Below are 26,252 nucleotides of genomic sequence, written 5' to 3'. Positions count from 1 at the left end.
TTAGCTCTTTTGTTTACTGGTTTTCCATTGGGTTCTGCCTATGGAAGCTTGAAAGAACTTTAAAAGGCAAGGGTAGAGAGAAATCTGAGTGATTTTCCCTCTTTCTCTCCCTGTTTTGGCACTTCTGTCTAGCAGGTGTTGCATCTCTCCCTGTCTACAGTCCTTCCAACCAAGCCCTCCTCTGAGGCTCTAGCTCTCACTGAACTTTGGAAACACCCCTCTGGTTACTCCTTTTTTTTTTTTTTTCTTTTTTTTTGAGATGGAGTCTCGCTTTGTCACCCAGACTGGAGTGCACTGGCCCGATCTTGACACACTGCAACCTCCACCTCCCGGGTTCAAGCAATTCTCTGCCTCAGCCTCCCAAGTAGCTGGGATTATAGGCACCTGCCACCACGCCTGGCTAATTCTGTACTTTTAGTAGAGACGGGGTTTCACTCTCTTGGCCAGGCTGGTCTTGAACTCCTTACCTTGTGATCCACCACCTCGGCCTCCCAAAGTGCTTGGGATTACAGGCGTGAGTCACTGCACCCAGCCACATCTGGTTACTCCTTGAGCTCTCAGAGTGGTAAGGGTTTCCCTCTGTTGCTCCTCTCTGGGAACATCAACATCTCTTTGCCAGTTCCCTTAACACTGCTTCTGTAAATATTTTGTAAATACTCTTTAATTGTCTTCAGTAGAATCATATGGAGTGAAACTCTGCTTCCATTCAGCATCTTGATGCCTACACCATAAAGCTATCAACAGCATAGCAGTAAAAAAATTATCCCAAAGACTGTGTGTTTCAAGAAGCATATAAGAAATAAAGCTTGCCTTATGCTCCATCTAGAAACTACTTCTTTCACTTGGATTACCTGATTACCCCAGTAGGGACACTCATCTGTGTACTCATATAGATGCATAATTATCTAAATATATTTTTTTAGCCAGGCTAATGTTTCTAGAAGGCATTTTCATAAAGAAATGGCAGAAAATTAGTGAAAATTAAGTATAGCTCTAGAAAACTCATACCATAAATGACTCTGGAATACATTACCACTTTTAATCAATCTCCTAGCTACAGCCATATTTCATTCCTAGATATTATTGAGAAAAGAAAAATAGCTCAGAGCAGGCTGAACAACGTGAGAAATGCAACATTTATCAGACCCAGAGAGACATAAGTACAGGACTTCAGTCATGGCTCTCTTCCTTGAGTACCCATGCCTGGGGACAATTGTTTAAAGGCATTTTTGTTCCTGACCAGCTGTCTCACTCTTTGTCTTCATATTCCTAGAATTTGTGACACAAAGAACAAGGAATAGCCAATTAATAGCTTATGTTATTTTAATGTAAAATCTTGATAAACAACTTCTCTTCTTTTTTCCTTTTAAGACCCACTTGTAACTATTGCCAATTGGACTGTATATTCAGGGCAACATGAATCTAGGTTCCTGCATGGCAATCTTCAAACTTTGAGCTCAAATAAGGTCTGTACTTATGTTATGTAAGGTGGACATTTTGGTGACTCAGGTGGAACCTGAAGCAGACCTTCAGTGATCTCCCTCAATTTGCTGACAGCTGGAGCCCTAGTATGAGCCTAACTTTCATTCATCTGACCTCACTGGAGTCAATGAAGGTCAGTCAACAGGGTAAGCCCTCCTCAGATTTCAATGTTCCATTCTTGGTTGAAGATTCAGACCAATTCACTTATTGAAACCACACACATTCCTGCCTCAACGTGGTTGGAATTGAAGCTCTACTGTAAGGTAGGAGTTCCATTTGTTATTCTCTAGCGTTTCTGCTGATTGCAGATTTGTGACTTTCACTTTTTCTTTTTGAGCTAGTGTTATTTTGAATTAATTCTTAGAGTTTTTCCATCTTTTGGCTAGGCACGGTGGCTCTCACCTCTAATCCCAGCACTTTGGGAGGCTAACGCAAGAGGATTACTTGAAGTCATGAGTTCAGACCAGCCTGGTCAACATGGTGAAACCCTATCTCTACTAAAAATACGAAAATTAGACAGGCATGGTGGTGGGCACCTATAATCTCAGCTACTCAGGAGGCTAAGCCAAGAGAATCCCTTGAACCTGGGAGGCAGAAGTTGCAGTCAGTCAAGATGATGCCACTGCACTCTAGCCTGGGTGACAGTGTGAGACTCTGTCTCAAAAAAAAATAAAATAAAATAAAGAGTTTTTCAATCTTTTATCTCATTTAAAATTTTGGTCGGGGAAAAAATAGTTTCTCTCTGAAAAGAAAAAGTGTAATCTTACGGCTTAAGTGAAAAATTTGTAATCTTTAAAACTGGTGAGATTCCACAGTTCAGTTCTATTGACAAATCTAAACATTCTTTTTGGGTGACCAAAGTTCCTCTCACTGGGTCTTTTTGATCATTCAAGAAGAAGTATAATTATGGGCAATCGTACTTCCATAACTGAGTCTAATAATAAAGATTTTCAAGGGCTGTTAGAAGTGGTAGCTGATCTCTTTAGCTTTTGGGGTTCCAGGGGTTACTCTGCATTATTACAACTTGAATTTTGTGTGTGCAATGGCTGACAAGTCACTGGCAAAAACTGTGGTTTCTGAAGTAGCTGAAATCAGTTGCAGTGAATGATTATAAATGTACGGAGCTACTCATTTATTTGGGTGTTTAGATAGAAAGACAGGTTTGAACACTTGAAGGTGGAGGAAACACTTTCCCTCAAGGCATAAAACTCCTCCTGTGGGAGGGTGGTCTGATCACAGAGTGTGCTGATGGACACTGGGTCACCTACCAGTCTTCAGGGAATGTCTTTGCAGTGAGGTGCATTGTGGAAATATTGCATAGCCTGGTCTTGTGGCATTTCTCTCTTCTGAGAAAGAGAAGATTCTCATCTCAGAATGCAGTGTAAAAGTGGGACCGTTCAATTTTAAATATCTAGGTACACTGTCTTTCAGTTTTGCCTGCTTTTCACATATGTAAATATTAGGCCCCCAAAACTGCAAATGCTTTCATTTTGCTGTTCACTAAAGGGCCCAACCCTGAAGTTAGTAATCTAATCAATACATAAGCTAAGTTGAAAATACCGCCTATCTAACTAGATTGATCTCCAAAATATGACTTTCTGGCATTTAGCTGGCCATTGTGAAACTCTTTGTAAAATAAATTTACATATATAAAGGAAATCTCTGCAGAAGCATCTCCCTTACTGCACCTAAGCTACTAGAAACTTTTATGATAGGAAAAACAGTGCCTTAAAGTTTATAAAACACACCTTACTTTTGCTTAAGATATTTTTTACTGGTAATCTTATCTTGACCAGGCCTTTACTTATGCCCTTCTTTGTCTCAGTAAATAATGATGTTTAGTTCTAAGTTCTGTGCCTTTGGGATGTAAATTTTCACCGAAGAGTCATGTCTTTGGGATTGTAAATTTATGATAGCCTAGCTAATAATTGTTTAGGGCTTGACAGTTTAAAGGGGAAAGAAACTTTGCAAACTGGCAAATGGAGAACCTTATAAAGCTATTAATACAAAATTTGCTTCTATGTGTCCTGTATGTCTATATGTTTATATGTGGCATGTGTATGTGACATTTTACTACCAACATGTATGAACAACCTCCAATTAATTGTCTTAAAGAAAATGTAAGTGGTTAAATCAGGTATTTTATCAGAAAAATAGAAACTACGTACAGACAGGAGGCAGGGAAATACTGGGTAGAAGAGGGTGGTTCCCTGGAGAGGGCTCCACCCTTAAGCCTGGACCCAAGGCCCTAAATGAGAACTTCACATCCCTGTTTTCCCACCCAAACGTTGCCTTTTCCAAAACCACCCTGGCCTGCCCCACCCTCCACCCTGTACCCATAAAAACTCCAAGATCCACTGGCAGAGAAGGAGGAAAGAGGAACCAGCTGGATGTCAGAGAGAAGCAGCTTGACTTCAGAGGGATGGCTTGACAGCAGAATTTCATAGAAGAGTTCTGCCACAGATGGCCCAACTCCAGGGGCAGATTATCTTCCCACTCTATTGCCCTTCCAGCTCCCCTTCCTGCTGAGAACTACTTCCACCATACAATAAAATCCTCCACATTCACCACCCTCCAAATTGTTTGTGTGACCTCACTCCTCCTGGATGCTGGACAAGAACCGAGGTGAGGGCGAAGAGGCTGTCATACTAATTGAGCTATTAAACACTTAAGCCATCTATGGATGACAAAGCTAAAGGACCACATAGTAACACACACCCTATGGGGCTCTAGGGGTCCTAGGCAACCCCTAGGCGCTGCCATGGGCCTGTACAGTGTGTTTTCCTGCAGGCACCCAAAGGCACTCGCCCCGGCTCCTGCACCAGCTCACTAACCCTCCCACTAGGGGTTTGAGTGCTGCCAGCTGCCTCACTGAGCCACCCCTTCATGAGTCCCACAAAGGTACCAAGGGAACTATCCTGTCTCAAAACCAGCTTAAGTGCCTTTTAGTTCACTTGATTTGAGTAAATCTTTGGTAAATAAGACTAGTTTAATATTGTTCGTTTAGTGAAAATAGCTGTCTTCTGATCAGGAAAATACCAAGGTATTTATCCATGGAATTTTTGCTTAGGTAGTGGCAGAACATTTTAAGCAAGTTGTAGAGGGTTTGCAGAAGATTAATCTTGGAAAAGAAATTTTGTGTGTGTTCAAGTTGTCTAAAATTAGAAAGAAATTATGTATGTGTTTTTCTAAAAATTGAGCATTAATATCAAAAGCACCCTGGTGTAAGGCCACAGTCTGTGCCCCTATGTTGCCACAGGGTTTTCTCAGAATACTGATCATTTTTAATAGAAAATTCCAAAAGGTTATAAAAGGTTTATGGAAATCTTATCTTGTGAGGTCAAAACTGATTGAGATTGGATGGATTTGGTTATAGTGTTTTATTAAAATTAGTTTTAGTATTGATAAAACACTAAAAGTAAAACTTGGTTTTCTCCTTAGAACAAGAATTTTGTGTAGTATTAATAAGAGGTAGTAAAAGATTTGTTTACTTTTTGAGTAAACTGTGAAATAATTAAGTTGCAGGGAGAGTTTCCCTCATGTTGTCTTTATTAGGTCCCCTGATTGGGTATTAAACCTCTTCTCTATCAAATAATAACAAATTTTGCTTTCTGAAACCTTTGAATTATCATTTCCACAAAATAAATGACTATTATTTTGCATTGACTTCTGATCCTATTTTGATCATGTGTTTTAAATATTTTTTAACTTCAATATCGAGTGTTTTAAACCTTTAATACTTTGAATATTTCCAAAAATTAAATTTCAAGTTCTAAAATTATCTTTTGATCTATACTAACTTGGACATAAAAGAGGAACCGCTGGAAGTCCAGGAGAGACATATAACGCTTATTTGGTATGTTAAAATCATACAAGAAGGATTGTCAAATAAGAAATACTGTTTATATGGACACATAGAGGGGAACAGCACACACTGGGGCCCTTCAGAAGGTAGAAGGTGGGAGGAAGGAGAGGATCAGTAAAAAAACTAATGGGTACTAGGCTTAATATATGGGTGATGAAGTAATCTGTGCAACAAACCTCCATGGCACAAGTTTTCCTATATAACGAACCTGCACATGTGCCCCTGAAGTTAAAATAAAAGTTAGAAAAATAGGTTTGAGTTATATTAGTATACATGTATTATAGAATGAAAAAAAGAAACCTGTTCCACTGGTGAGTCTACTAAAAACATCCTCTTTTTGTCATCCACAAACAATTATTGTTTCACTTTAAGTCTTCTCAAAAAGTTATTTATAATCAGCTATAGTCCAAAATTTACTTCTTCTTCAAGGAAATTCGTGGAAAAGAACCCCCAGCAAGAATTTTTGAATAAAGATTTCTGATAACTTCAGCGATCTTACCTTTGGACTAAGTAAAATCTTCCAGAACTCTAATTAAAACGCTGATATATTAATGCAGATTGCTAACTCAACATTAATCAAAAGTTATTTCAATTTACTGAACTGATAGAGGACTAAAATGATTTTTATGACTTTTTTATTTGCAACATTACTGACTCTTTTATATTCTGTCTTATTTTCTTTTCAGCTATTCATAGCTTATAGCAACTGGGTAAAGTATACATTTGCAAGCAAAATCAAAATGTTTACCTTTCTCTTTAGCTGATTTCTTCAAAATATGGAAACTAATAATGAGTATTCTCATTTTATGGCAATATAGTTATTTGCATAAGTTCAATAAGAATATATTTGTTTTTTGGTAACAGGACACATTGAACACTGGTAATTTTACCAAAGCTTTTATTGGAATGGCATATTTTTAGATATGACCAGATTGCTTTGAGGAATTGTAGTTGACTTTATAAACCCAATAAAAAGCCCCTTGAAAAGACTGGCGTTATACATTTTTACATGGTTCTCTTACAAGGTTCCTGACCTTATGATAAGTAAAGAATATCACTTTCTGACAGGCCCAGGAACCTCAAGATATTTTGGGACCTCAAGAAGAGAGGATTTTATCCAATTCATACAGGTATTACAGGCACAACTAGAGGACAAATCCTTGGCTTGTTTTCCTAGCCTTAGGAGGCTTTCAGAAATGTAATTTGTGATTCCTTATGAAAAAGTTCTAGCAAAGCCAACTTAAAGGAGCCTATATGGCCATTCATTATTTTTGTTATAATTTATACAAATAATCAGGCAAAGTATACTACTAAAACTTATTTTGTAAATAAATTGATTAGACTAAGAATTATCCTTGGTTTACATGGGGAACTGGAGAGAGAAAAATTATGTTTCAGAAGAAAACTATAGCACACCTGCTATTAGATTCCAGCACTGACTATTGTTTTTGAGTTTTTATAATTTTCCTATATTTTAGACTAAATCCAGAATTATTTCCTGGCCATGAGTCTCTAAAGGAAAGGGGTTTAATTGTCTTCAGGATGTTTTCAGTGGACTCACTAGCGGAACAGGTTTCTTTTTTCATTCTGGGATACATGTTCTCTTTTTGATTGTAATCCTTATGTGCGATATGTATCTCTCATTGTTTTACTGCTTCTGAGAAAATTAAAGTCATAATATTCTAAAGACCAGGATGATTCAACAAGTGACAGCAACTATGCCAATACGTTGACTGAGATTTGGCTAAAGTCTCATTTTTGCCACTCTGTGATACCATTCCAATTCAGCTTTAGGCACACTTAAAATTTCTTACCGAGATGTATTGTCTCCCCTGCCTCTTCCCCACAAACCCACCTGGGTGGGACAGGACCGTTTGGGAATGAGCCTTCCTAATGATGCAGGACTAAGCAGTCAAAATACTTTTAGTTCATCTACTATGCTTTCTTCAAAACATCTTGATGAAATGGAGGGAAATGAGAAAACAAAAGTAGCTCAGATCAGGCTGAGCTCTGTGAGGTATGCAAAATTTATTCTACCCAGAAAGCCAAGAGTATGAGACTTTTGGTCATGCCCCTCCTCAGAGCATCCATGCCCAGGGTAATTTTTTAAAGGCATTTTTGTTCTTAATTAGCTGCCTCTACCATTATCTCCATGTTCTTGGAATCTGTGATACAAAGAACCATGTATAGCCAATCAATAGCTTATGTTACTTTAATGTATATTCTTATTGAAAACTGAAAAACTGCCTCTTCTTTTTTCCTTTCAAGACCCACTTGTAACTACTGCTAATTGGACTGTATATCCAGGGCACTTGAATCTAAGCTCCTCAGTGGCCGTCTTCAAGCTCTGAGCTCAAATAAACTCTGTACTTAATCAAATTTTCTGAATCTCATTTAAGGCTGATACTATTACCTATTACATCTCTTTCCCTTACTCAGTGTTTCACAATTTTGTTTCCTTTCTATTTCCCAAACGTGCCAAACTTGGCCCCACCTTAGATTTTCTACTTCCTTTTCTCTTTGCCAGGATTGTTCTCTTCCCTCCCTACTCCCACTAAGAGATTTTCTTGGCTGGTTGTTTCTGATTTATATTTTAGTTTCAACGTTCCTTCTGAAAACAGAACATAACTCTCAACTCTTGCTTGCTATTGCCCCGTACTCTCTATTTCATGCCTATATTTGGTGTGTTTTTGTAATACTTTCATTATCCGATGTTTGATTATTTGTTTATTACATACTTATTGTCATCTCCCTGATAGAGGCAGGAGGCAGACAAATACCTAGGCAGATAGGGAAGGGTCCCCAGTGAAACCTCACATTCAAGCCTGAAACAGCCTGAAGGCTGAAAGACGTGACTGCTGGTTCTGACTGAAAGCTGTGACTCAGAGGGAAAACTTCTGCCCCTGTTTGCCTGCTCTTTCCTGCTTGATTCTTTCTAAATAATGCCTTTTAACCAATCAAATGTTGCCTTTTCCAATACTACCTAGGGCTCTACTACCCCTCTCTTTGCTGAGAGTTTTCCTTTCGCTTAATAAATTCTGCCCTTCTCACCCTTCAATGTATTCACATGCCTAATTTTTCCTGGTCATGAGACAAGAACCCAGAATTAGTTGAACTAAGGAGAAAAGTCCTGCATCATCCCCAATCCAGTAGAATGTTGGTCTGTAAAAGCAGATATTGTTTTTTGTTTGTGTACATCTCAGAATCACTTCATCTGTAACAATTACTGGAATACTGACCAAGCCAGTATTGGATAATAGTGACCAAGCATATTTATTGGATAAACTAAAAGAAAGAATGAAATTATTACATAGATATATCTTATTGAGCCAAATCTCAGTCAACTTATTGATATAGTTGCTGTCACTTGTTGAATCATCCTGTTCTTTAGAATATTATGACTTCAATATAATTTATAATTATATTATGTTACAATACAATTGTATTGTATTGTATTGTATTGCAAGCTAAGTTATTTCAGACCCATGTAGAATCATGTTTATAACCATAGAGATACAGAGAATAAATGTATTAGCCCAATTAATAGAAAGCTGAGAGTGTAGAAAATATGCTAAATAAAAGAGACTCAGACTTGTGGTCCAAACGATATTGGGCTATATTTCCACATCTTACTTTTCTATTGGCCAGAAGCAGACTAGCTGCCTCCAACGCCCCCACTTTTCTGGGTGCTCCAATAGTCCTTGTCATGCTTTGTGTTTACAGCACATACAGGTCAAAGACATCTTATGAGCCCTAAGCATACTGAATGGCCACCATTTCTAATCTGCAGGTAACAAAGCTCCCTCAATTCCATTTTACAGAGGTAAATGATTTTTCAGAACTCTCTTCCCATTTCACAGAGGGCATTATTTGGTATGTGGTCATTTTTATTTTATAATAATAAAGCAATAAAGTATATATTATATCCCCTTCATCAGATTTTTATAAAGGCATATATACAACTAGACTGGAGTCTCAGAGATTTCAGAATAACAAATTATTTGATGCAGTGTATTTGTTTAGTTGGATCACTAGTTGGTTAGGGTTTTGAAACCCAGGGCTCTGCATGTATGAAAAAGAAAGTAGAATGTTTAACACTCTCCAGCTGTGATTCTGACTTTCTGATGGTAAGAGAAAGAGAAAGAGGCAAGGAGAAGAAACAAACGAAGTTAAAAGATGAGACACACAAAAGAAGAAAAAAGATGAAGAAGCTGCAGGGGGTCCAGGAGTATACTCTCCAGCAGACCACATCTGATGGCAATTAGAAGAAGAATTAGAATTACCAAAAAGAATGAAACATACAACCTTTATTCTCTTCAATCTCAGAAAACACAATTGTAACCTGTTTCTGTACAAACACAGCTGTAGTTTGGAGATTACTAATCACTAAGTTTACACTTTAGAGATTTTCCTTAGTTGCTTTTGATTTCCTGGTTCCGTGTGTTTAAAATAATAATGGCAAAAGGATTGCCAAAACAGCAAGCGAGAAATTGTTACTGCAGTGATGGATTCAAGACAGATACAGTCAAAACAATATTCCAAACAATTCCAAACAGTTTAAAAAAAAATTGATAGACTTGATGGGCATTTTAAAGAGTCATATATTTGCCTTCAAAGAAAGTAGTTATTTAACATATTCTTAAAAATTCCCATATTTTCATATGATTATTCTGTTTCTGTGGTCTCATTATATTTCAGCAGATGGAAGAAGATAGAGAACAAGAAATATCAGGCAGTAGAAGGTAAATAAATAACATTTTAACAATATTCAAAGTTATTAGTAGAAAACGCAAAAAAAGACCTGCTATTTATACTGATTGATATTTAATAAGCAGGCTAGTATTTGTATGCCTATAACCAGCTTTTTTTAACTTAATGAAAAGAAAGAAAAACTTAAATGATTTATTTAGAAAACTTGCACATTCAGTAGGGAGAGGTAGAATACAGGGCTGCCCATATGTTAGAAGTCGTTCAAACAAAGCTCCATGAGAATCAAATTAAGAGGATTGAAGAAGGGCAAAAAATACTACAAAACACAAAGGTCTCTCTGTTCTGCAGTCTCTCACGCTCTTTAGCTCACCAGGGGACAGTAAACGCATTGCTTAAAGAGGTTCTATGTTCCCAGATGTTGAAGCTGGATTAATGGTGAATGCTCACTCGCCTCCCCCTGCCCCCCAAACATTGCTTCCCCACTTTGGGTCATTCTTTACTGGCCTCTCCTAACACCCTCTCAATGTGATTTTTGCTGGACAATCAGTCTCATGTTTCTGGGAGTGGGAAATGGATAACATGAACACACGGTCATGGCCCTCCAGACTCTGGCTGATTTATGCTCTGATCCTTCCCCTCGCAGGCAAGGTACTCTGTTGGCATTCACTAGCTCTGCAGTAGTGGGGCCGACTGACAGCATTCCCACCGTAAACTTCTGTTTTTAGAGGTTTATAACTTGGCTATAAAATGCTGCCTGGAGGGGGGTGGATCTTACAAAATTGTTTTAAGTTACAAGAGAGTAAACACACACACACACACACACAATAAAAATAAAATGTCTGTAATTTCAGACACTATCTTGTGCTTCTGAAACTTTGAAAACCCTGTAATTGTGCTGTCTGTTCTCCCTACTGGCATTCAAATCAATGCTTTGAAGTTCAGCGTTTTAAATATAAAATGAAGATACTCCTTTTATTTTGAAGAGATGGTTATCAAAGAAGATTAATGTATAGTTGCAAGTAAAATAATAATGGGGGGATTCTTTCCAGTCAAAGGAATTTTGGAATCCCTTGTACATGAATTAAGGACCACATCTGATGGTTAGAAGTCACCAATAGTAACATTCAAAATGAAGTCCACTGAGAGAATTATTCAGGTTTTCTGAATTGAGATAGTCATAAATTCAAGAGATATGTACAACAATTTACTAGACACAATTATTGACTGGGTGTTCTCACAATTAAATGAGCACATTCTTTCTTTTCTTTTTTTTTTTTTTGTCTGAGATGGAGTCTCGCACTATCTTGCGGGCTGGAGTGCAATGGTGCGATCTTGGCTCACTGCAACCTCCACCTCCCAGGTTCAAGCGATTCTCATGCCTCAGCCTCCCGAGTAGCTGGGATTACAGGCATGTGCCACCACGCCTGGCTAATTTTTTGTATTTTTAGTAGAGATGAGGTCTCACTATGTTGGCCAGGCTGGCCTCAAACTCCTGACCTCATGATCTGCCCACCTTGTCCTCCCGAAGTGCTGGGATTACAGGTGTGAGCCAACGTGCCCAGTCAGCATGTTTTGTTTTGTTTTGTTTTTTGTTTGTTTTTGAGACGGAGTCCTGCTCTGTCACCCAAGGTATATTGCAATGGCGCGATCTCGGCTAACTGCAAGATCGGCCTCCCGGGTTCACACCATTCTCCTGCCTCAGCCTCTGAAGTAGCTGGGACTACAGGCGCCTGCCACTATACCCGGCTAATTTTTCGTATTTTTAGTAGAGATGGGGTTCGCCGTGTTAGCCAGGATGGTCTGGATCTCCTGACCTCGTGATCCACCTGCCTCAGCCTCCCAAAGTGCTGGGATTACAGGCGTGAGCCACCACCCCCCGGCCACAGTCAGCATATTCTTTTAATAATGACTGTGGAACTGTAAACTCCTACAGGGAGAAACAATTTGTGAGCTAATACTAGTTGGGCTGGTGCTACCAAAGATTTTTCTAATATTCCAGTACTCTATCTTACAATTGGTTTATCATTACCATCAAATGTCTTTCTGCATATTGCTATGTTTTTTTTTTTGTTTGTTTGTTTTTGAGACGGAGTCTCGCTCTGTCGCCCAGGCTGGAGTGCAGTGGCCGGATCTCAGCTCACTGCAAGCTCCGCCTGCCGGGTTTATGCCATTCTCCTGCCTCAGCCTCCCGAGTAGCTGGGACTACAGGCGCCCACCACCTCGCCCGGCTAGTTTTTTGTATTTTTTAGTAGAGACGGGGTGCTATGTTTTTTTAAAACCCCAAACCTTAAAGTGATTTCATTTATTTATCATAAGAAATTTGCTCAAGTTCAATTATGTGTCACTATTCTAAGTACTGGACAGATACAAAGAAGAAGGCATGAGGAACAGGAAGGGGGATAGTTCCTTATTAGTAGTTTTGAGAAAGTAAAACAATGTAAATCAGGCATCAACAGTAATCAACTCCACCTGGAAAAATCACAGATAACTTTAAAGCAGTAGTTCTCAAAGGGTGGTTCCCTTATCTGTAGTGTAAGTATCACCTGGAAACTTGTTAGAAATGCAAATAATTGAGTCTCACCCCAAACCAATTGAATCAGAAACGTTAAGAGTGGGCCCAGCAATCAGAGTTTTCACAGATCATTCAGATGGTCCTAAGAACAAGTACTAATGCCCTAAGGCAAAGCTTCTCAAGCTTTAGAGTGCTTTTAGAGTCATCTAAGGTGCTTGTCAGTACACAGATCACACACTGCTAAACACCCTCACCACCAGATTGTTAATTTGGTAGGTTGGGGGCAGGAAATTTGCATGTCTAACAAGTTTTTAGGAAGCACTGCAGCTGCTGATTTGGGAACCACACTTTGAGAACCACTGTCCCAAGACATCTTTATGTAATACAATAATTTCTCTCACTTGCTATGTACTATTCTTGGAAGAATCAAGAAATGGTGACTGAAATCATCTCTGTTTTGTGGTTCAGAGGGAAAATTTCAGATGACAAAAGCTGAGTGGAAAAGGGACGGGATAATATTCTTAAAAGGAGAAACATTTGTGCAAGGATTAAGTTGTGAATGATCAAATTAGTTAAGGCAAAAGCCATAATTGCTTGAGAAAATGCACAGCAAATGTTATACAGCAAAGTAGGAATTTGGGCAGATCTATTTATGGTACAGCTAACAATATTTTCTCACCCCATTAAATTAGGTTAATCATGTGGGATTCTGATCCTCAAACGTTAAAGTCTAAGATACATGGAGAATGAAATACTTTTTCTGTGTCGGTTTCCTGGCTTCTTTCAAAAGAGAGTCAGACTCACACTTCATTTTTATTTCTTAGGCATAAGAAATCAGTGACTGGTCTTGAAACTGTTTGCCTTTTCAGTCCACATACCACTTTCTGAAATTGGAAAAGACATTATTTAGAGTCTAGAGACAGAGACCTAAATTTCAGAATTGTAATGTGACTGCTAATTCATATTTGAAGCTCAAAGCTGTAAAAGACCAGTGAATTTAGCTATTCTGAAACTTCACAGAATGGTAATCACGAAATCCACTAGCCACATATCCAGTCATCCATCCAACAATGAAAAAGAAAACTTGGCTTAAGGAAATGTACAATCCATTTGGTGAAGACAGAGATTAAACAATGAATTCATTGTAACTGTGATATATTTTATTTGAAAGAAAAATCAAAACTTTTATAGGAGCTGTAACAAGAGCTAACTTTGTCTAAAGCCAAAGATTGGAAGTCAGTGAAAAATTCTTTGAAGAAAAGATGTTTAATCCAATGCCTGAGAGATGAGTAGGCAGAAGTCAGGAGAAGAGCCATGCAAAGTATAACCAGGCAAGAAGGGTGGCTTTTGCCTGAACATGAGACAGAAAGAGTCAAAGCCAGGAGGGTGTGCAGTATCAAGAATGATGCTGGAGAGGTTGTCAAGTGAAACGTTGAAGGATTGTAAGCTGGACCCTGACATGATGAGATTTGAATATTGAAGTGCTCACTGTGGCTTCTATATGCAAAATGCAATGGAGGAGAGAGAGGGACTGCATTCACAACAGAGATAAAATGTAAAATTCCCATCCTTCCTCAGTTCCTAAAGAAAAATAACTTTGTAAGTTTTATTCTTTCATGATCTCATACACCAGCATTATGGTTTTGCCTTTTAGAATATATATTACTTGACTCTGTACTTAAGACAAGTATGCTTCATTTTAAGCAAACTCTCATTGTATAGAAAGGATGAACGGGAGAGAAATGAATAGTTCAATCTTTGGGTTATGAACTGAATTGTGTCCCCTACAAAATTCATATGTTGAAGTCCTAACTCCCAATACTTCACAATGTGACTGTATTTGGAGACAGGGTCTTTAAAGGAGGAATTAAGTTAAAATGAGGCCATTAGGGTGGGCCCTAATGCAGTATGACTTGGTGCTTTTATAAGAAGAGATTAAGACACACGAATGCACAGAAGGAAAGCCATGTGAGGACAGAGGGTGCACACAGCCATTTACAAGCCAGGAAGAAAGGTGTCACAAGAAGCCAGCTATAAAGACACCTTGATCTCTGACTTCTAGCCTCCAGAATTGTAAGAAAATAAATTTGTGTTATATGAGCTACTGTTCTGTGACATTTTGTTATGTCAGACCTAGGAAACTAATACACTTTGTACCAACACATCCTTTGTTTAAAGAAAAAAAAAAAAATCACTGTAGGTCTTTTTGGAAATATGTTCTCTTAATGAATTTGAAATGCATTTATTTCCCACCAGGAGTTCAAATGAAGGAGAAACTAATTTATTGGAGAGTTATTGGAGGGCAGGGGATGGGGGAAGAACCAAAGGAATGTGCATGGTATGTAAAGTGAAATACGGCAGCTGGTTCAGTGAACTCCCATATTGCTCAGACCTCCAATAGCCAGTTGTACACTATATAAGAATGACTACATTGGCTAAATTCAGAGATCCAACTAGTGTCATAAGCTCTGCCTTGGCCATGAAAATCAACAGGTGTCAATGTCCTGAAAGCCTGAATGCCTCATGCACACATTCAAGTTAGGGAGATTTTCTTCATTCTGTTTATTTCTATTCAAATCATCAAGCATGTACCTTGCATATGTCTACTGGTTTACTATGTATACATTACGGAGAGTAAGAAGAATTTTCACACGTGGTCCACAACCATAACTCCAAGGAAACAGAGTTAGAGATTAGTTAGCATATACATGACAATTTGTGATCTTCCAAAGTGAGTTAACGGAAGTTAGTTTGGAATGGTTTTTCATTTTTTTCTGGTCTCAAATTCCTGACCTCTTGATCTGCCCGTTTCTGCCTCCCAAAGTGCTGGGATTACAGGCGTGAGCCATTGCTCCTGGCCTTGGAATGGTTTTTCAAGTGATAGCAGAGTTTATCCTAGATGAACAAACTTGTCTGCAATGGGCTGACTTCCACATAACACTTAACATCCATCCATTCATCCATGTTAAATCAGCGGGAGACACACATAAACCAAGCCATAGAGACAAGACTTTTATTTTTCTTCATTGTCTTTGAGCAGTGTCTTTCACTCTGTGGTTTCTTTAGCTTTGTTTTTCATGAAAGCACAGCAGGTACAACTATTTAAACTCCATTTCTGGCTGAGATCCTCTTTTGTAAACATTTCTTCGAAGTTAAAATGAAAATTACTCTTCCTTTTCTTACAATGAAAGGAATATATTTTTTTCCCTGTTCTGCCTAAAATATCAAAAACACATAGCCAGGGTCTCTTAAATGCAAATGGCTTCTTGACCTCCCTTATATTTCTGGGTTTATTGGGTCTTCTCAGTAATTCCTGTTTCTCTAAATGTTTCCTTTCTTTTATTTTCTCTTTACTGAGAAATGCTAGCACCCTTTTTTTGGAAATTGATGCAAAAACATTTAGATACTTTGTTCACCACATGGGCTGTTTTGCTTTGGGGTACTGGGCATTTATTATCTCTGTTAGGTATTGGCAGCATCTGATTTAGTTGATCTATAGGCATAGAGAGGACTGGGAACTGAGTATGTATGTTACTATGACTCAGGACACATAAATACATTCTATGTACATTTTAACAAGCACAATTTATTTATAATTACATTGAAATTCTTTAGCTCCAAGCAAAGATACAGAGGGATGACAGATTTGATAAGCTACTTTTAATTTTTTTTTTTTTTTTTGCATATTCTATTGCTTTGGGCTCTAGTACTAAAAAGGGAATGGAATTTAAAAAGAACAATGAGGAAAGACCGATTACATATAAAGAAAGAATTTTACCTGGCAAAGCCAACACCTCTGCTGACTCCATTAGCGTCTCTTAGTATTCTTGTGGAAATGACATGTCCAAAGGGTTTCAGCATATTCTCAAGTTCCTGCTCATCCATAGAAATGGGGAGATTTGAGATGTATAGGTTTGTTGGGTCTTGCTCTTGTTGCTAAGGGAAGGAAAGAAACAAATGTGGTAAGTTCTGAGTATTGAGAAACATTGTACAAATGGAGAAACTTGTTTAAACTGCAATGTAGATAATAATCTCCAAAGTGCTCTTGAAAGTGCTTTCACTAGGGGCATTACTTCTCTTTACTGATGCATCGTGCAGAATGTTTATCATAGACAAAATGACCACTGAAAGCCAAGCTCTCTGTCCTTCATTCCTTAGAAAGACTAATACACTTTCTTTCTTTCTTTTTCTTTTTCTTTTTTTAGGTGGGGTCTTGCTCTGTTGCCCAAGTTGGAGTGCAGTGGCATGATCTCGGCTCACTGCAAGCTCTGCCTCCCGGGTTTATGCCATTCTCCTGCCTCAGCATCCCAAGTAGCTGGGACTACAGGTGCCCGCCACCATGCCCAGCTAATTTTTTTTGTATTTTTGGTAGAGATGGGGTTTCACCGTGTTAGCCAGGCTGGTCTCTAACTCCTGACCTCAAATGATCCACCCGCCTTGGCTTCCCAAATGCTAGGATTACAGGTGTGAGCCACTATGTCCGGCCTACTAAAAAACTTTTAACGCAAATTGAACTAAGGCAAATGTGTATATTCTTTTTTATTACTATTAACCACTACTTCTGTGACTACCACTCTTACTACCATCACAATTAGTTACTGATGTTGCATTTAGTGAGAGTTCATAATATGCTAAGCATAGTTCCAAACACTTAACATACATTATTTCATTCAATATTCTTAATAGATATAATTACCATTTTATGGATGGCAAAATGGATCCTTAACTTATCCAAGTTACACAGCTCATAAGTGCCACAGTCAGGGCTGAAATCTGGGCCTATCACCAAAGTCCATGGGATTTATTGCTCTGGTCTACTGCCTTCCACTAGACCAACGAGTCTCAAAGTATAGTCCCAGAAATGCAACATCAGCCTTAACCTCACCTGGGAACTTATTGGAAACACAATTTCTCAGGCCCCACCACAGAACTACTGAAACAGAATCTGAGAGTGGGCCAAGAAATCTGTGTTTTGACAAGCCTTCCAGGTGATCCTGATGACGGCTTAAGTTTGAGAACTGCTCTCCTAGACCAAGCCTAAATATTTATATACAAATAAGATTATGATGCCTATCATCTCCTATTTCAGCAGCAATAATGCTTAAATAAGCTTTGCTTAATAGAATGGGAAACAAAACCACAATTGCTAGAGTTATTTCTGTGTGTATCAATTTTCTCTATTTTATATAATGAAGTAATAATTTATAACTTAGTTGTATTTATGTCTCAAATAAAATAGTCAAAAATTTGACAGATTAGTCCTTAATATCAAACTGTACCAGATACTTAATTGAACTATGATATTTTAACCAAACAGAAACTTTAGTTTCAAGGATAAGCCAGAGATTAAACTAGAAAAAGAAATCCTGAAGTCTATAGAAAATGGTATTATGTAACAGTAAAATATCTTTTGTGTAAAGAGATCATATTATTAGATATTTATGGCTTTAAAAACAACAAACAAGTACAATAAACAAGAATCCAACTATTGTTTCAAGTCAAGAAATAATTTTTGTGTACAACAAAATATCTGTATTTTTAATAACTAAATATTCAGATAGGTTGTGATATTTTTATTAAAACGTGGAGTGAATATTATGTATTATTAGTTTCATTTTAAACCTAGTTTACTTTTCAAGCTTTTGAGTACTGTGGGAAATAGCAAAAATAAAATATAATCTGGAAAAGATGACTAGAGTCTTAATATTTAGGAAGAGTTTACATTCAGAGACTGAATGAGTGAAGTCAATCTCCCTCTCTCTTTCTCTGTCACAGACATACACATAAACACACACATGCACACACACACACACACCATCATCACTACCACCACCAATAACTGTAATGGTCCTAAAGATAAAAACAGAGATAATATGATTCTTCTTTAAATGGTTTTGATCTTCTTTTTGTTTCTGTGAGGTGATAAATTACAAAACAAAGGGACATTTCAGATACATAATAATGAATCTTATCTACATATAACTTCCAACGTTCATAGTATTTCACCATTTATCATTTAATCTTCACATTGTTGCTCCAAAAGTAGTTTGGCAAATATCATTACACTTAATGAGGAAATGGAGACATGAAAGATTCACCATCTTGCCAAAGGACAATCTAATAATTAGTGACGGGGTTAAAATGAGATTTAGTGACTAATTTTCCTATCTTCCAGCTCAGCGTATTTTCCACCAGTCCAATGTTTCTCAAGCTTCAATTATTTGAAATACCAAATGTTGGAAATTTTTGACAGTCATAGGTTGTTACTTATTTTAATTTTTTTTCTAAATAAACATACCTCTGGGGCTTAAATAAATCTATTTTAAAAAATAACTTTGTGTTGTTACCATAACTAAAAGTCCAGTATTACTTGCCGTAAATAGAAGGTTACTGTAAAAACAGTGAACAAACTAATGTTTTCAAATTATAGCTAGATACTGTTTGCAGAAGGCTTTGGTGCTCCTGCTTGACTCTCTGTTGCAAAGGGAATTAGTAATTAATGGAAGAGTTAGAAGCACACTAGCACCAGACTGAGTCTTTTTACTGGGAAGAATCAGAATTTAAAAAGAATTGAGAAATGAACAACTTTCTTATGATGTGATTTCTGAGTCCCACATGTCTAGAACTACTCAAGTCATACAAGAAATATATGCCCCAGAGCTTTGGAGTTCCTCATCAACCCAGAGCTTACCAATGAATGGGCCACAGCACATGACAATCCTATGAATGGGTTGGAATTTGCTCAATATTCAATACCCCTTTGCCCTTGATCAGTTTAATAATCACAGTCTACGCCATTGTCTCAGGTACTATATAGATCTTAGAATTTTCTCTAGGCATCAGTGCACCAGTTTATCCAAATTCAAAGTCATTTCCAAATTCCCTGAGTACTGAATGCATTGCAGCTGCTCAAAATGGTGTACCATAAATACGCAGGGCTCAGTACATAAGGGATTGCCTGGTAAGCTATTTTCCGAATCCAAATTCAAACAACAAGACCAACTCTTTAATTTGTATTCACAGAGACAGTAGTATATTGGATAGTGTCATTCCTTAATCTGTATTCACGGAAAGAATATGACATTGGGGAGTGTTATTTAAGTAATTCTCTTCTTTGAAATGAATGCAGTATTAGTTTTGAATAAATTGGTTGAAAATAGAATTTAAATTATGCATAAAATAAACTTTAAAATAGTACATACATTTATATTTTTACTTTCAATTATATTTATATATCAGGTTTATGTAAATGGATGGTCATTTTCAAAAGGTTCATTGGCACTATGAAACAAAGAGCACTTTCCTTTCAATTTTCCAGAAAGGTTTTTCACAGGATAACTGCAATCAAAAAGATCTTTTTATAATTTTTTAACTTAAATTTTTATGGACAGAGCTCCTAAATGGATCTAAGGTGGCATCTTATCCAGTCTTATCATCTAACACCTAGGTGGAAAAAAGCAGGAACTAGTGGTGAGATTATGACTTGCCCAAAGCCACTCAGCTAGAAGAAGAGGCTAGAAATAGAGCCCAGGTCCTTTTATACTTAAGCTGATGTTATTGCCAATTTACAACACTGACTTTGTTCTTAAAATCCAGTGATTAATAAATAGCAGGTTGTGGTTCAAAAGAATATTACACAGACAAAAATAAATATATCTGAGTTCCTTGTTTTATTCACTTTTGCCTGTTCGTCAATAAACTTGAGTTAAAGAGTGAAGGTTATGAAAAAAGAGCTCCTAGCCTTAGCTAGTATTCTACACATAGTCATTGAATGAATATTGTGCAGTGTATATTAGATTGTAAAAGTATATGACTACAATTCATACATCTATTACATTTGACTGTCCATGTCACTATAAGTAACTCCCCCATATTGGTCTGTTTCTAGATTTTTTCATTTGTATAAGGATTTTTTGGTTTATTATTTAGTTTTGTCAAAAGCTCATTAAAAGTTAGAAAAGTATCCTCTCCATTGTTAATGGGAGCCCAGATCTGTCATCTTATGCAAAAATAGGTAAATAATTTATTTTCCCTGAAACGACTTCCTTTTTCTCAGGTTTTTAGTGTACGTATGCCATCAAAATCAGATTTATTGGCATTCATTTGCTTTTGAGCAGTTTAAGACAATTTCAGAACTTCAGAACATTTCAAGGTGGCTAAGCAAATGAATACTTGTAGAGGACAAGAAAACACTGCCCTGTCTAGATCAAAGGTTATGTCTGGGTTTTTGAGTATGCATTATGGCTATTATAAAAACACAATTCTGAAAAAAGCTATTAGAACACAATTTTAAAACTGAAAAACAATCTAATAACTTTCACATTTGATGGAATGACATTTAAATGCTCTGGAAGTAGCTAAAGTACTAACACTAAATTGAGATTTCAGAGTAATTTCTTAAACTCCCTGGAGCGTGAACTATTTTTATTTCCAATATGCCATTGATCAATATATTTGTAGAATATAATAAAAATAAATTAATAGAAAAGAAAAGGATATGCAAAATGCAAGTCCAACTTTTTATTATTACACTCAACAGACACCAAATTACATATTGGATTAGATATTATGTTAATGTCAATTGTTATAAAATATTTGAAATGCTTTCTCTCAATTTCTATGCATATTTCATTGTGGACAAGTGGCAAGTAACAAACTTTGAGTAGAACTGCTTTATGGGAATATATTCCTATATATTTTTTTCATAATGGAACACCCTATGGGTCTCAGTAAGTGATTAGTTCTTGCTTACTTTATATACTATCGAACCCTTTTTGAAAAACATTTTTAATTGGCAAGTAATAATTGTACAAATGTATGTGGTGCAAAGTGATATTCTGATATATGAATACAAGTGTAATGATTGAATCAGGGTAATTAGCATATTCATAACCTCGAACATTTATTATTTGTGTTGGGAACATTCAAACTCCTTTCTTCCAGGTATTTAAAGATATGCAATAAATTATTGTTAATTATAGTCACCCTACAGTGCCATCAAACTCTAGAACTTATTTATCCTATCTAGTTGTAATTTTGTACCTGTTTATCAAAAGACCCCCATATCCCCACTTCCTGCTACACTTCCTAGCCTCTAGTACCACAGTTCTACTCTCTGCTTCTATGAGTTCAACTTTTTTAGCTCCTACATATGAGTGAGAGTATGTGGTATTTATTTTTGTGTGTGCCTGACTTGTTTCACTTAACCTAATATCCTCCAGACTCATCTATGTTGTCATGAATGACAGAATTTTATTCTTTTTTTATGAATAAATAGTATTCCACTGTGTGTGTGTGTGTGTGTATATACACATACTAAATTTTTAAATGGTGCTATAAAAACTGGAGAGCCACATACTGAATAATGAAACTAGACCCTTATCACTTACCATATACAAAAATCAACTCAAAATCTCAAAATGGCTTAAAGACTTAAATGCAGGACCCCAAACTGTAAAACTACTAGAAGACAACATAAGGAAAAGGGTTTAGGATATTGGTCTGGACAAAGACTTTTTGTGGTTAAGACTTCAAAAGCACAAGCAACAAAAGCAAAAATGGACAAATGGGACTATATCCAAATAAAAGGAAACAATCAACCTAGTAAGGAGACAACCTGTAGAATGGGCGAAAATATTTGCAAACTATTCATCTGCCAACTATTCATAATGGCCAACATATATATGAGAAAAATACTCAACATCACTAATCACCAGGGAAATGCAAATCAAAACCATAATGATGTATCATCTCACCCCTATTAGAATGCCTGTTGTCAGAAAAAAACAAAAAATAACCAACGCTGGCAAGGATGTTGAAAAAAACGAAACTCTTACACATTTTTAGCCAGAATGTAAATTAGTATAGCCATTATGGAAAACAGTATGAGGGTCCTCAGAAGACTGAAATTACTAATGTGTGACCCAGCAATCCCACTACTAAGTATCCAAAGAAAAGGAAATAAGTATATCAAAAAGATATGTGCACCTCCATGTTTATTCCAAGCTCTTTTAAATCACAAAATTGTGTATATCCAATTTATAGAAATTTTTTAGCTATTGGGTGAAAAAATGCTATCACAAGATGAATTATCCTAATCAGTGGTGACAAAACATTTAGAAATACCCTGAAGAGGTACGAAACAACTCTAAAGCAAGCTTGCAACTATAGATATGCTTTAAAAACATTGAGGAGGATGTATATATAGACTAAAGATAATAACGTTACCTTATCTAGAGCAGAGTTTTTAGTATTTTAAATGTTTCAGGGTCATTTTATATCATGTGGCCCTTTATCTACCTCGTAAGGTAGATAGGGAAAGAGTTATTATTCCAAAAATACAAATGAGAAAACTGGGTCCTATATCTTAAGCTAGTAAGTGAAGAAGCAATATCATAAGTGATATTGTTTGACTTGATGTAGTACTTTTTACTACACTACACCAATTCTAGAGATTGCCTACAAATATCATTATTCAGTGACTCCCACCTGTAGAAAAGAAAATTAATGTGGATGCAAAGGAGCAAGACTTTTTAATAGAACAGTCTATTTTATATGCTGCAGCAATTTAAAAATTAATAATAATAAAAACTAAATGTTTTTTTCTCACTTTGAAAACAGGGAATCAGAGCATTCTATGTTAACAAACTGCCCTGAAGGCATCAGATATTTTGGAATTAGTTTAACACTAATTTGAACAAAGATGTCTTTACTTTTCTGGTGATAGTTACTGCACCTCTAGATGAGAACTGATGGAAGCCTGCCATTTTGGCCATACTTGCTTCAGTATTATATCTTTGTATGATAGTTAATTTTATGTGTCAACTTGACTGAGTCACCGTGTGCCCAGATTGGTCAAACCATTTTTGGGGTGTTTCTATGGGGCTATTTTTGAATGAGTTTAACATTTAAACTGATACACTGTGTGAAACAGATTGCTCTCCTCAGTGTGGGTGGCCCTCACCCAATCAGTTGAAGACTTGAAAAAAACAAAAAGGCTGATCCTCCCCAGAGTTAAGAAAGACTTCCTCCTGTCTGACTGCCTTTGAGCCGGGACTTCATTTTCCTGCCTTCAGACCCTGACTGAAATATCAGCCCTTCTTGAGTCTTGAACCTGACAGCCTGTAGACTGGAACAACCGTGTGGGCTCTCCTAGGACTCCAGCTGCCAATGGAAGAGCTTAGGACTTGTCAGACTCCATAATCTCATGAGTCAAGTTCATATGATAAAGAAGGGAGTGGGGAAGATGGAGTGATGTGGGGGAGGATGTCAGGGAGAGAGGAAGGAAGGGAGAGAGGGAGGAGGAGAAGGACAGATGGAGGAAGAGGTGGGAGAAAAAGAGAGGGAGTGAGAGACTAAGGTAAAGGGAGGGAGTGACAGAACAGGAGATGGGGAGAGGGGGAAATGGGAGACAGAGGGAAAGACAGAGGGAAAGAGGAAGAGAGGGAGATGGACAGAGAGAGACTTGTGGCAGGGAGAGAGGGGGACAAGGGATGGGGTTGTGAGGGAGAGGGAGTGAGAGAGAGATACATCCTATTGGTTCTGTTTCTCTGGAGAACCCTGACTAATACAATGTGTTAGTTTTGTCAAATCTGTATTGCTCTGAAAAAATAAGGACATACGATCAGCTCTGATCTTCCCACTAGGACTTCTGCATTCCCTGGACACAAAGCCAGTGCTCTGACTAGGCAAAGTAAGATGCCTTACCTCAAGATAGGCGCTCCAGAAGCAAACATCCAAGGTAAGGCATTAAAGACCAAAGGGAAGAGTAAAGAAGGACTGCAAAGAAATAGGCTTTCACCCTTAAATGGTGCCTGAAAACATGCCCTCTGTCCTGTTTGCTAAGCAGTGAAGGTGCCTCTATATTTTCAATTGCCTTTCGTCTCTACTAAAAGAGAAAAGGTGGTTTCTCTTTTGCTAGTTCTGCATGGTGATTCAGTTAGAGGAAGGTGACTCCCATTTTTTTCCTTCCAAAGCAAAAATAAGAGCAATTTCCCTAAAATAAGAAACAATAAGAACAATGTCCCCAAGAAACACTTTTTAAAAAAGAAGTATTTACTTATTTTGGATATAAAGTAAGCACCGTGTCAGCAACTGGAGTTCATGTCCTCAAGTTCAATTGGAGGGTTTAATTCTGGAGAACAAACTCAGCAGAGAGCTGATTGTGAAACAATGCCCAGTGTTGAACCACTGATCATTTAGGCTATTCTTTAAGGCTTGGGTTGGCTTTTATTTCTAGATCAATTGAGCAGCCTTGAATTGAGTTGGGCAGGGAATGATTCCATGAGGTCCTTCAGCCTTTATGACTAAATTTGAGTTACCTGTGGTCCTGGAACAGGTGGCCAGATTGGATCCCTGGCTTTCCTTGACTTCTCCCTCCACATACACCTCATGAACTTGAGTTCAGTATCACCAGTTATCAGCCCTGATGTGATGGTTTCTCCTGTGAGGAAATGCTAAATTAACATTTTACAATATTGAGATCTCTCTATAGTTTTATTATAATATATTACTATATCACAAATATATAACGTTTTGTACTCATGGTCCTGATGGTCAAAAATGAGAACAGGAAACAAAACTATAGAGAACTACTCAATATTGTAAACAAATCTCACATTTTCTTAGCATCTAATTCACTGCTCAGAAAGAGGTTCCCCAGGAAGGTCTATTTTATCCACCTGCTATGAACTCTGAGATAGAAAGCTGTAACTGATTTATTGATAAAGATGATGATGCTCCAAACAACTATGGAACTATGGAAACGGCAGCCATAGTTTTACTATGATATACTACTAATTTCCTCTGAAATAATGACCACAACACATACAAATACAGAACAGATGCAAAACATTTTTGTATCTTCTGCCTAGAATATGACAGTTTAGGCTGGCTGAGTCTCACCCAGATTCACCTTCGGTAAACTCACAAAAACATACCATTGAAATGTAAAAGATATTAGGAGCATTGAGTTCCTCTCAAGGACTACCATTCTCACTGTAGTCTATTGACATCCCCGCCCCCTGCCCAGAACACAGCACAAATGATGACTCTGGGAATTATGCAACAGAGCTCATGTGACAAACACTGTCATCTATATTAAGGCTGCTAAATAAAATATAAGATATCTCATTAAATTTAATTTTTGGTAAATAACAAATACTATTTTTAGTATATCATGAATAGTACATAAGACATATTTGTACTAAAATTATTCATTGTCATATAAGATTAACATTAATATCATTTTTTATAAACTGTTGTTAGGTAAGATATGTATCATTACCTTTACCTTTTTATGGTATGATATTATCTAGTATTTATACTGCTTACTATATGAAAAATACCACAATTTAAAGTCATTTAAATTCATTATGTTTATATTCCTTAATCCTTGAGGTAGATAGCCCCATTTTACATGTGAGAAAGCTGAAGTTATAAGAAACAATTGTTCTTTTTGCTTAGGATTGTCTTGGCTATGCGGGCTCTCTTTTGGTTCCGTATGAACCTTAAAGTAGTTTTTTCCAATTAGAAAATGCTCAACTTCATTAGTCATCAGAGAATTGCAAATCAAAACCACAATGAGATACCCATCTCATGTCAGTTAGAATGGTGATCACTAAAAAGTCAGGAAAAAACAGACGCTGGCATGGCTGTGGAGAAATAGGAACGCTTTTACACTGT

The 26,252-nt window shown here is 37.1% G+C and overlaps 1 protein-coding gene across 5 annotated transcripts in view; it reads right to left on the bottom strand.

Moving 5' to 3' along the window:
* Nucleotides 1-26,252, bottom strand: part of RBMS3 (RNA binding motif, single stranded interacting protein 3) — a 760,872-nt gene that overhangs the window by 288,147 nt on the left and 446,473 nt on the right. For all 5 annotated transcript variants that reach the window (XM_011961526.1, XM_011961529.1, XM_011961530.1 and 2 more), the window contains exon 5: nucleotides 16,348-16,505. In XM_011961526.1, the coding sequence (XP_011816916.1) occupies nucleotides 16,348-16,505 (158 nt within the window). The remainder of the gene's footprint in view (nucleotides 1-16,347; nucleotides 16,506-26,252) is intronic.

This window comes from Colobus angolensis, unplaced genomic scaffold (genome assembly GCF_000951035.1).
Source record: "Colobus angolensis palliatus isolate OR3802 unplaced genomic scaffold, Cang.pa_1.0 Scaffold56, whole genome shotgun sequence".
NCBI classification, from domain to species: Eukaryota; Metazoa; Chordata; class Mammalia; order Primates; family Cercopithecidae; genus Colobus; species Colobus angolensis.
This window is presented reverse-complemented; position numbering and strand designations above follow the sequence as displayed.